Here is a 12,500-nt window from a genome sequence, read left to right as displayed (position 1 = left end):
GGCGCTACGGAGGAGGCTCGGAGAGACGAGTGGGACCAGCTGCCCCCAGAGGTGATGTTTCCTCATGAAATGTTCTCACATGAGTTTTGTATTTTTGTAGTCTGGACTTTCTATTTAGGTTCCATTTTCCTATGTTCCCACAGCCCTATGTTCCCACAGCCCTATGTTCCCACAGCCCTATGGGCCCTATGTTCCCACATTTCTAAGATTCTTCTTAAAATTAGGCCCTATGTTAGGGTTAGGGTTACATTCCATCTGTAGTCCATTGCTACTGGATGATATGTATGCATTTCAAAGATTTTTCTCCAAAATTAGGCCCTATGTTCCCACATTTCCTTTTTCATAAATTTGTATAAGATTTTATCCAACCCTTTCTCCCAATTTGGTAGCCGATTACACCCAACCTATTATCCAGTATCAATGGACTACAGATGGAATGTAACCCTAACATAGGGCCTATATTTAAGAAAAATCTTAGAAATGTGGGAACATAGGGCTGTGGGAACATAGGGCTGTGGGAACATAGGGCTGTGGGACCATAGGGCTGTGGGAACATAGGGCTGTGGGACCATAGGGATGTGGGAACATAGGGCTGACATACAAATGTCAATAGAGACAAAGCACATTAAAGTCCCACCCCTGCCGGAGGGGAAAAGAACTCCCCTGCTCCCCATTAATTTGTGTTACGGGAAGGTTTCCTCCACATCAATTTCGTCTGCTAGCAAACAACAGAAAAATGCCTAAATACTGCTATGTGAGCCCCAACAATGTAAAGAACCGAGAACTTAAGTTTTTGTAAGGGAGAATGGAAAGACTGTGGGATGCTGACACTAAGCTAACGTTATGTCCGACGTTGGGTGTGCAGCAAGCATTTTGTTACCAAAGTCAAACATCCAAATGTTAGTTTTAGGCTAACTATATGTCTGTAAGTTAAAGGAACACGCCGACTTATTGGGAATTTAGCTTATTCACTGTAACCCCCAGAGTTAGACAAGTCCATACATACCCTTCTCATCTCGTGCGTGCTGTAACGCTGTCTGACGGCTCCAGCGGCATCAGGCCAGCACAGATCATGCAGGTGAATGGTTCCAGTAATCCTACTGCTCCGAATAAGTGACAAAATAACGCCAACATGTTCCTATTTACATGTTGTGATTTATAGAGTCACAGCGTGTACAAAACACAATGTAACATGAGACACAGCCGTCTTCTAACTGTAAACAAACCGGGAACTATATTCTCAGGCGGAAGAATATAGTACTTGGGCGGAGTGATATGCTCATGTAAATAGGAACATGTTGGCGTTATTTTGTCACTTTTGTCACAGTTCGGAGCAGTAGGCTAGTTGGAACCAGTTACCTGCAGGATCTGTGCTGGGCTAAGCTAATGCTGGAAGCGTCAGACAGTGTTGCAGCACGCATGGAGATGAGAAGGGTATGTATCGACCTGTCTTACTCTGGGGGTTATGGTGAATAAGCTAAATTCCCAATAAGTCGGCGTGTTCCTTTAAGCTAACACACAGGTAACGTCGGACAAATAACGGTAGCTGAGTGTCTCTCCATTCTCTCTGCTGATTCCTCACGCAGTAGAGCTGTCGGTCTTCCTCTATAATACCATTCAAATTTCTTTTCTTTTTATTTAAATATTCAAATAATATTCAAATATTTAATGCTCAAATGCAGCCTGTTATGTACTACACTACTCAGGCTTATGCATTTTCAATGCCACTATATACTATAAGCATGTGGTTGCTGTTACACGTTCTGTCCGCTAGAGGGACTTCTAACATCAGCCTGGCCTTAAAGGGGACCTACGTCTCAGCGCACTGCGTTTCTGGCACGCCACTCTCTACTCTCTTACATCATTTCCCACCACGAGCACGCAGCGAAAAACCGAAATCAACAGAGAGCTCTGTAATGAAACATGATCTAACAAGTGTAGTGAAGCGACTCTGTTGTAAAGGCTAATGGTGCTCGGTTAGCACGATGACATCATGTTAGAAAGCACAGCCAAAATGATTTGTCATAAACTGAGTAACAATAGTGTTAGCTACGATGCTAACGGCATTAATAACCAAGCCAAATGGTGCTGTCACTACTATTTTTTAGTGATTTTTTAAAAGCAACCTGTTTCTTGCAGATTGTCACGTTACTGAGAACCCAGCTATTAGAAGGTCATATATGGAGTGGAAGCTAACTCTGACAGCTGTAGGGCAGCCAACATTAACTTAAGCTGTCTCCATGAAGCTCCCAGCTAAGCTAACTATTGATAACTTAAGCATAAAGGCTCGGTGTCACAATGCCATGTGTTTCTCACTCCCGTAACTTATTGTTCGTCAGATGGGACATGAGAAGAGGGAGATTAGCTAACATTAGTTAACCTATTTACAAAAGAATTCAGATTCGAATAGTAATTTCAGCATTTGAATAGTATTGATTTTTTTTACAATTCTAATTATATTCGAATTTCGGAATTCGTTCCAACAGCCCTAGTGTGCAGCAAGCATTTTGTTACCAAAGTCAAATGTCCAAATGTTAGTTTTAGGCTAACCATATGTCCGTAAGATGAGTTAACACACGTAACACAGCTGGACACAACGTTAGCTTCGTGTCTCTCCATTCTCTCTGCTAATTCCTCACGTCTCTACCCCCTTTTGTCTTGATAAAAGCTCAGTTTTTTGGAGCCGGCAGCTTATAAAAACTTAAGTTCTGGGTTCTTTAAATTGTTGGTAGTGAATATCACACACAGGTGGGTGTGGCTTGTGGAATATGACGCAATGTGCTGTGTCTCTCTTTGTTTAGCGGTTCTTTAGCTGTTTTTAAACATGTTTTTTATTTTGATTTAAAGGGGTGATAGAATGATTATATAGGGTATTTCACGCTGTTCCTTAAGGTCTCCTAATAGGGTATGTGGGCTGAAAATGTCTCTCTTGTGGGTTTTTTTGGCCCTAATGCTACCCTGTTAAACGAGAGCTTTTCTGCCTTTATATGGTCTGCTCATGAATATTTAGATGAGCTGCACGCTGATTGGTTGAGCACACACACACACACACACACACACACACACACACACACACACATCGCCTTAATGTCTCCTAATTCTGTAACTCTGTGTGACGCTGCAGGAAGTGGTACGTCAGTCCGTCCTGACCAATCAGATCGCCCGAGCCCAGGCCGTCCTGCGGCGGCGGGGGCGGCCGGAGTGGCGCCTGTCGTCTCTGAGGATGGAGGGTCTGCGTCAGGTGTTCTCCTGCCTGCAGCGCCGAGACCTGCACACCGCCAACACCCTGCTCGTCAACATGGTGACCACGCCTCCAACCAATCAGAATCCCTCTTTTCTGTCACTAGTACAGTGCCCGTTCAAAGTGGGCCTGTTTGGAATGGGCCATTTGCTTGGCCTGTGGTAGTGCTGCTTGTAGCATTCTTCAGAACCAAATTGTACCCCAAAATTACTTACAAAAGGACCCCGAACCTCTAAATATGCAACTCCACTGTACAGCCTACTACTGACTTACAGTGTAGTCTACGTCTGCTAGAGCTGTGCTCGATTAAATAAATTCTTAGTCGACTAACACTCATTTAATTGTATCGACTAATCGATTAGTTGATTTAATCGACAGATCTGTAAATTTTCTCCGCAGAGTTTCTCCGCAAAGAGTCATGCTAAAAGCACCACTTTAATTCTTGTGTTTACCAGAGATGTGCTCTTACGTTATAGGTACGAAATAAGTCATTCAGCATGAAAACAGCATCAAACATGACTAATGGACTAAAGAGATCTTAGTTGACTAAGACCAAAATGACCGATTAGTCGACTAATCGACTAAGAGAGAGCAGCCCTATCATCTACACCAGAAAATGATATTGTACTTCTACATTCACCTGACCGAGAACGTGGCAGATTCAGGGGAGGGGGGTGTCCCCTTTTCCACAGCCCAGTCAGGAATTGCTCCTATGATATAATATGATTATAATATAATCTAGTGGGTCTAGTGGTACATCAATGTTCACGACAAATATTTGAATATCCCTTCCCTGTATGACTTCAATCTTCAACCTGTTTACAATCCCACCAGCACAAAAATAGTTTTACTTTTATCATATTTTTATGCAATAAAAGAAAGTTCTAAAACTCCCTAATTTTACCCTGTGGCCAAATATTAAACTACAGCAGCTTTGTGTGTGTGTTTTAAGGGTTTCAGTGTGAAGAAGCAGCTCCACAGTATCTGCCTCTACACCGACGACGGGGACCTCCGGGAGTTTGTGGTGAGTTTACTTTAATTTCGTGAAAACACAACCAATGTAAACATGAAGTAATATATTTACTTCATGTTTTTAAAAAGTGAAGAAAAGGTAGCACATCTCAGGAGAACAAAATGCTCTGATTTCACGTATTTAATCTGACTCACTCACATCACGTTGAAGTGCTCCGTAGAAGGCTTAGTGCCGAAACACGACAGCGTTGATTTATTAAAGGGCTACGCCACCATTTGTTGAAATAGGGCTTTTCACGGTCTCCCCTAGCTGTAGATAGGTGGGGTCTCCTCTAGCTGTAGACAGGTGGGGTCTCCCCTAGCTGTAGATAGGTGGGGTCTCCCCTAGCTGTAGATAGGTGGGGTGTCCTCTAGCTGTAGATAGGTGGGGTCTCCTCTAGCTGTAGATAGGTGGGGTCTCCCCTAGCTGTAGATAGGTGGGGTCTCCTCTAGCTGTAGATAGGTGGGGTCTCCTCTAGCTGTAGATAGGTGGGGTCTCCTCTACCTGTAGATAGGTGGGGTCTTCCCTGGCTGTAGATAGGTGGGGTCTCCTCTAGCTGTAGATAGGTGGGGTCTCCTCTAGCTGTAGATAGGTGGGGTCTCCTCTAGCTGTAGATAGGTGGGGTCTCCTCTAGCTGTAGATAGGTGGGATCTCCTCTAGCTGTAGATAGGTGGGGTCTCCCCTGGCTGTAGATGGGTGGGATCTCCTCTAGCTGTAGATAGCTGGGGTCTCCTCTAGCTGTAGATAGGTGGGATCTCCTCTAGCTGTAGATAGGTGGGGTCTCCCCTGGCTGTAGATAGGTGGGGTCTCCCCTGGCTGTAGATAAGTGGGGTCTCCTCTAGCTGTAGATAGGTGGGGTCTCCCCTAGCTGTAGATAGGTGGGGTCTCCCCCTAGCTGTAGATAGGTGGGGTCTCCCCTAGCTGTAGATAGGTGGGGTAGCTGTAGATAGGTGGGGTCTCCCCTAGCTGTAGATAGGTGGGGTCTCCCCTAGCTGTAGATAGGTGGGGTCTCCCCTAGCTGTAGATAGGTGGGTCAACGCATTTTTTGTGCATGCATCGTTTTAATCTGGTGCAACAGCGGCAGCGCCGCCGCTAGTTAGCTTAGCGTAGTGAATGGAATCCTATGTTGCCGGTTAGGATGTTGTGAGTAAAAGTGAGCCAACAAGGGACAAAAAAACAACCTAATTACTTGCACTGAGACAAAAAAATGCGTCAGCCCACCTATCTACAGCCAGGGTAGACCGTGATAAGCCCTGTTTCAACAAACGGTGGCGTATTCCTTTAATGTGAGCCTAGTCTATATCCACGACGTTCCACTTTAGGGATTGCTCTGGTGCCGCCTAAAATTCCGCCGGATGTCCGTCCCCTTCCTCTGTCTCTGTGTTGGCGTTCTAACCTCCGGTGGATTTGTGAGGACTATGGTTAACTGGTGCTCAGATCTCTGCAGGGTAAATCCAGACAGCTAGCTAGATTAGCTAGGCGTTTTTCTTTTACGTTTTTTTAACGTTTTGTTTATTTTCGGCATTTTTGCCGTCGGTTTTTGAAGCTTTCGATGTTTTTTTTTAAAAGTGTTTTTCAATTATTATTATTAAAAAGAAAATATGGGTGCCAGTGAAAATTTACTTTGGGCAAGTAGACTTTTTTTTTTTTTTTTTTTTTTTTTTTACTTGCCCACTTTAAATGTTACGGAGCCCACAACTAACCTGACTCCACCAGATGGATCGCTTCGCATTTGCTCGGCATATCCATCTGGGAACTTACCGTTGGAGAACTTTTGGTAAGGGGCGAAAATCCTGGTTAGCTGATTGGATAAACCATCTGTCTATCACCACCTATAGTTGGTGACAGACGGGCCAAATCAACCAATCAGATCAACGAAGAAAATACAACCACAAGCCAGGCTACCCCTGCTGCTGCTGCAGACAAAGCATAGCTCGATAGCTCAGCAAGCTAGCAACATGTCGGTAAAGCAGATTTGCCGTTTGCGTAATGAGAATTTAGGAATAAAAGGCCCCATTTCAGGTTCCCGGTCCATATTCCAAAAGAAAGATCCAAGAGGAAAAAGCATTAGCGAGCAGCTAACAGAATTAGGCCTACCGCTGTCTGAAAATCCTGGTTAGCCGATTGGATAAACCATCTGTCTATCACCATCTAAACCCGCCTCAAAACCAACGCTAATTGGTCGGTTGTTTTGGCGAACGGTTCCAAATTTTCTCTACCTCAAGATGCCAGACTGATCTACGAGTGGAAAACTGGAGCTCGCCAGATCAGGACGGTCTCACGAGGCTAGCCCCAGACATTACATGTGGGAAAAATAAATAAATTGTGGCCACAATATAGATATAATGTGCGCACAAATTTGTGCTCATGGATCACCTGGTAGAAGCAAGGAAGAGTTACACGTGCGTAAGGTCACAAATTAGTATTTCGTGGCCACAATTTCTTTTCTTTTCATGTCATTTCTGGGGGCTCCATAACATTTTTACGTGTCAGCAGTCTTAACGTTTATGTTTTCTCTGTGTACGCGTTAACAAGTCTCTGAGGCCTGTGATTGGTTGATCTGGTCAGGTGGAGGAGATGTCGGGGCGCGGTTATTTTCCCGAAGAGGAGATGCAGAGCGTGGCGTTCATCAGGGAGATGGAGAGGTTGGGGTCTCTGCCTGCATCCCGCGGCACCGCAAACACCAAATCACACAGGTACATATTATCATTATTTTCATTGTTGATACATTTTTGGATTATTTTCTGGATGAATGGATTAGTTGTTTGGTCCATAAAATATCAGTAAATGGTGAACACTTAATACACACTTAATGAAAACTGAAAAGATTACGCTAAAATAGACTAAAATACGTAGATTTAATCAAATATTTAGTGTTTATTGAAATGTTTTTATTGAGAAAAGTCCAATAATTTTGACCGTATAACTGCATGTCGCACATTTTTGCCGTTTGTCGCATATTTCTGACATTTTTGACGCTATTTCCCGACTTTTGTTGCATTTTTATGTTGACTAAAAAGCCCTCCAAAAGTCAGCAAAAAAGTTCCTTAGCAAATCATGAAAAACAATGATTACATTTTTAAAAGCAGGCTACCACGCAGCCGACTCACAGCAACCTGTTTCACAGCCCGAATATTTAGTTTAGTTTAGTTTATTAAGGATCCCCATTAGCTGACGCCTTGACGACCAGCTACTCTTCCTGGGGTCCAACACTACATTTAATCAAACCATATTAAAACATTTCATAGCATATACAGAAGAAAGAAAAAAAATTTAAGAAAAAAAGAAAATAAATAAAATACATGCAACAATATCTGCCAACAAAACTACATAATAAAACAAAAATTACAAATAAAATTAAATGAAAAACAATAACAACCAAGCAAATAGAGAAATATCTTGAAAACAAAATTATATATTACAATATGAAAACTCTCTGCTTCTCGGGGAATTCTGAGTCCCAAAGTCGGCCCAAATCTGCCAAATTCTTGCCTGATTGCAGTTTGAAAAACAGTTCCTAGTCTTTTTGGGTTTGGCGCACGATTAGATTAAATCTCTTGTGAACCTAAAGGCTCTGACACACAAACCAGACGGCTGACCGTCGGCAGAAAAGCCAGTCAGCCTCCCCGAATTGGTCCAAAAAAAGTGCCTCAGAACACACCGAAGCAACGCCGGCTTGAGCGTACGTTAAAAAAATGAAAACCGGCAGCTGATTGGACGAACTCATCACGTGGGTCTGGCTTGTCCGGAATTTCAAAACCAGACCATAATGGCGGCTCGTTCGGAATACGATCTCATATTTTACAAAAATAGTTTATAGAAATAGGAAGGACCTTAGATACGACTTGCCACCTTTAGCAACGGGAGATATTTATATAGTCTGTTCAGCTCGTAGAACCCTTCAGCTCAGCTCCGAGCCAGAAAGCTAACGCTATGCTAGCAAGATCCAAAGTCAATAACATTGTGTAAAGTTGGTAGCCTGGTTGACACCAAAACCCTTCTCGGTTGTAACTGAGAGTGGGTCTGGGGAAGCTTCATTCACAGCCCATTTCCAAAGGGGGTGTCACCAACGGACGACGCTCAAATGCCTCTGGGCACATTGGATAGTCCTTCAACCAATCAGAGCAAAGATCTGGGGGACGTGGCAGTGACAGCAGCATTAACGGGCTGCTGCGCTTCGGTGGCCTTCATGTCGAATAATTTGCCGGATGTTCGTCAGGGTTTTCCCAGGCTATACAGTTGGCAATTAGTCTAAATCATTTTACAGTGTATTTAACAACAAGACAAGCTAGCTATCCATCCATGTCATTGTCCCCAAAGCAATATAAAGATTTTCAGCAACAATGTTGGGCTACTGTCGGTCGAAGCCGTAGCTAAGTAGCAAGCTAAACGCAAACCGGAGGAGACGTGGTCGCTGATACAAAGTAAGTAAACCCTTACTTATTGTGTTAGATTTGCCATAAAGCTGATGCCAGTGGCAGCAACATTAAGCCAAACCTAAACAGTTATTGCTCATACCGTTTTTCAAACCGTACGCTGACTGATGCAGCCAGCGCATTTATTTATTAATTTCGAACGGTAAACCATCAGCTTCACCAGGTGTCCTACAACACTTTTTTTATGGACACCCTTTAGCCAATCAGAATCGAGTATTCACAGAGCCCATGGTATAAAGCCTTTTAATCCTGTCAAACGTATAGTTTTAGACGATGTATTCTACTTTGTTCGATCTGAACTTCCTTTTTGTCTCCATCTTTGTTTCTCTTTGAAAAACACTCACACATCTTTCTTTGCGTCTAAGTCCTCTTAAACCCCTCTGAATCCTCTCTCTATCTCCTTTTGAACTTCTCCTTTCTCCCCACCGAGCCTTGTCTTTTCAACTCTACTTTTGTCTAATCTCTCCTTTTGTAATGTTTTTGGTTCAAATGAGGTCTCTGAAGTGTCTGTGTTCCTCTCCCTCCCTCCCTCCCCCCAGCTCCCCTCTTCTTTCTCTCGCCTGAGCCTCCTCTTTTTAAAAATTCCAGATGACTTTCCGTTGTCTAATCTCTCCTTTTTTGTAATTTTTTCGGCTAAAGTGAAGTCTCTGAAGCAGTGGCGGTGCAAGATCATTTTTAAATAGCGGGGCCATGCTGGGGCCATGCTGGGGCCACATGCCATTTTAGGGGTACCAAATATATTGGGCACAAGTGTTACATACAAGCAGCCCTGCATAGGTTTGGTTCTACAAAAATCACAACCTTAAAGTGCCCATATTATGAAAATAACACTTTCTGGGATTTGGGGTGTTATGTTGTGTCTCTGGTGCTTCCACACACATACAAACTTTGAAAAAAATCCATCCATGGTGTTCTGAGTGAGATCTGGTTTCTGAATGTGTCCTGCCTTCAGTCTCCTGGTGAGCTGGTCAAAATCGTCACAGTCCGAAATGAGCTGGATAACCACAACCGTTAGCTCGTAGCGTTAGCATGCTAACGCTAGCATTTGCATGCTACCGCTAATGCTAACGCTAGCATGCTACGTCGTTCTCAATAGCAAAGCACTACTACAACACACACGTTCACCATAATCTACAAAAGAACTACTTACATGTGCGCCCTCATTTAGAAGTCTCCCAGCTAATCCTGCCTTGTAACTGACCAAAGTTGGAGAAACAGGCTTTCTTTGACTCTCTCTAGAGTTAGCTAGCTGACATGCTCTACATCTGAGCTACTGAGCATGTGCGAGTGCAATCAAAGATAGTACAGAAGAAGAAGATGAAAAGAGGTCTCACTCTGTAGCTAAAACAGAAACCAGGTGAAAAGAGGATCTGCAGCAGTGAGAGAGAGCTGTGCAGTGCAACAAAAATATGGTGTTTTTTGAAAATTAAACCATGTAAACCTATTCTGGTACAACCTTAAAATACAGTTATGAACCTGAAAATGAGCATAATATGGGAGCTTTAACCCTATAACCACTATAACTATTTGCCCTAGTTAAGGGGGGCCAGAGGGGGTTGAGGCTTAATATTACAGGGGCACTGGCCACCCTTCCCTCCCTCCACAACCGCTGAACCGTTGAAATTGAGAATTAAAACCCTTCCCATCCTCTCGCAGCAGGGTACAGATGGTGCGTAGGGAGGCGGCGGCAGGTGTGGGTGAGGCGGTTCTGGAGGCGCTGGCGGGACAGAGGACGTCCCAGGGGGACGAGGGACTCTGGAGGAACGTCAGACTGGACTGGGTGAGGAACTGGGACCAGAGCTGCCAGACCGCCGTCCTGCTGTCCAGACTCCAACACACAGGTTAGACTCTCAACACACAGGTTAGACTCTCAACACACAGGTTAGACTCCCAACACACAGGTTAGACTCTCAACACACAGGTTAGACTCCCAACACACAGGTTAGACTCCCAACACACAGGTTAGACTCCCAACACACAGGTTAGACTCCCAACACACAGGTTAGACTCTCAACACACAGGTTAGACTCCCAACACACAGGTTAGACTCCCAACACACAGGTTAGACTCCCAACACACAGGTTAGACTCCCAACACACAGGTTAGACTCCCAACACACAGGTTAGACTCTCAACACACAGGTTAGACTCCCAACACACAGGTTAGACTCCCAACACACAGGTTAGACTCCCAACACACAGGTTAGACTCCCAACACACAGGTTAGACTCTCAACACACAGGTTAGACTCTCAACACACAGGTTAGACTCTCAACACACAGGTTAGACTCCCAACACACAGGTTAGACTCCCAACACACCCAACACAAAGGTTAGACTCCCAACACACAGGTTAGACTCCCAACACACAGGTTAGACTCCCAACACACAGGTTAGACTCCCAACACACAGGTTAGACTCCCAACACACAGGTTAGACTCCCAACACACAGGTTAGACTCCCAACACACAGGTTAGACTCCCAACACACAGGTTAGACTCCCAACACACAGGTTAGACTCCCAACACACAGGTTAGACTCCCAACACACAGGTTAGACTCTCAACACACAGGTTAGACTCTCAACACACAGGTTAGACTCTCAACACACAGGTTAGACTCCCAACACACAGGTTAGACTCCCAACACACCCAACACAAAGGTTAGACTCTCAACACACAGGTTAGACTCCCAACACACAGGTTAGACTCCCAACACACAGGTTAGACTCCCAACACACAGGTTAGACTCCCAACACACAGGTTAGACTCCCAACACACAGGTTAGACTCTCAACACACAGGTTAGACTCCCAACACACCCAACACAAAGGTTAGACTCCCAACACACAGGTTAGACTCCCAACACACAGGTTAGACTCCCAACACACAGGTTAGACTCCCAACACACAGGTTAGACTCCCAACACACAGGTTAGACTCCCAACACACAGGTTAGACTCCCAACACACAGGTTAGACTCTCAACACACAGGTTAGACTCCCAACACACCCAACACAAAGGTTAGACTCCCAACACACAGGTTAGACTCCCAACACACAGGTTAGACTCTCAACACACAGGTTAGACTCCCAACACACCCAACACAAAGGTTAGACTCCCAACACACAGGTTAGACTCCCAACACACAGGTTAGACTCCCAACACACAGGTTAGACTCTCAACACACAGGTTAGACTCCCAACACACAGGTTAGACTCTCAACACACAGGTTAGACTCTCAACACACAGGTTAGACTCTCAACACACAGGTTAGACTCCCAACACACAGGTTAGACTCCCAACACACAGGTTAGACTCCCAACACACAGGTTAGACTCAGACCCACAGTTACGCCCTTGCTCAAAGAGAACACATGTCTTGCGTATTTCTCTCTCTCTTCCCTCTTCCCACCATAAAGACATGCATGCAACTAGGACTACAGTTGAAAATTAGCTGACTGGCTAACACTGGCACATTTACAGAAATATTGATTAATGTGCATTGTCCTAATCAAAAATAAATAAATCTTAACTAACTATTCTGTTACTGTCACGGACAAGAAAAGAAACTACAAAAATATTCACATTTAACAAGCTGACATCACATCACATCACACAAGTTTTATCCGTCTCATTTCTCTCTCTCTTGTGTTTTTGGTGTCCTCAGAGGTGACTTCCTGTGACTCGGCGTTGCTGTGGCGATACCTGACGGCGCTCCACGACCAGCAGCGCGTGGTGGACTGGATCCAGAGCCGCGAGGCGTCTGGCGGCTCCCAGTGGCCCGAGTTAACCCCCGAGCTGGTCAACAGCAACAC

The 12,500-nt window shown here is 44.5% G+C and overlaps 1 protein-coding gene across 1 annotated transcript in view; it reads left to right on the top strand.

The window, feature by feature from the left end:
* The window catches only part of spg11 (SPG11 vesicle trafficking associated, spatacsin), a 66,389-nt gene that overhangs the window by 16,327 nt on the left and 37,562 nt on the right, over nucleotides 1-12,500 (top strand). The window contains 6 exon segments of the mRNA XM_028585811.1: nucleotides 1-51; nucleotides 3,125-3,301; nucleotides 4,194-4,265; nucleotides 6,822-6,949; nucleotides 10,346-10,530; nucleotides 12,353-12,500. The exon segment at nucleotides 1-51 is cut by the window's left edge and continues 125 nt beyond it; the exon segment at nucleotides 12,353-12,500 is cut by the window's right edge and continues 48 nt beyond it. Coding sequence (XP_028441612.1) covers nucleotides 1-51; nucleotides 3,125-3,301; nucleotides 4,194-4,265; nucleotides 6,822-6,949; nucleotides 10,346-10,530; nucleotides 12,353-12,500 — 761 coding nt within the window.

This window comes from Perca flavescens, chromosome 8, assembly GCF_004354835.1.
Source record: "Perca flavescens isolate YP-PL-M2 chromosome 8, PFLA_1.0, whole genome shotgun sequence".
Taxonomy (NCBI): domain Eukaryota; kingdom Metazoa; phylum Chordata; class Actinopteri; order Perciformes; family Percidae; genus Perca; species Perca flavescens.
Note: the sequence above shows the minus strand (reverse complement) of the source record. Positions and strands in the feature narration are given on the sequence as shown.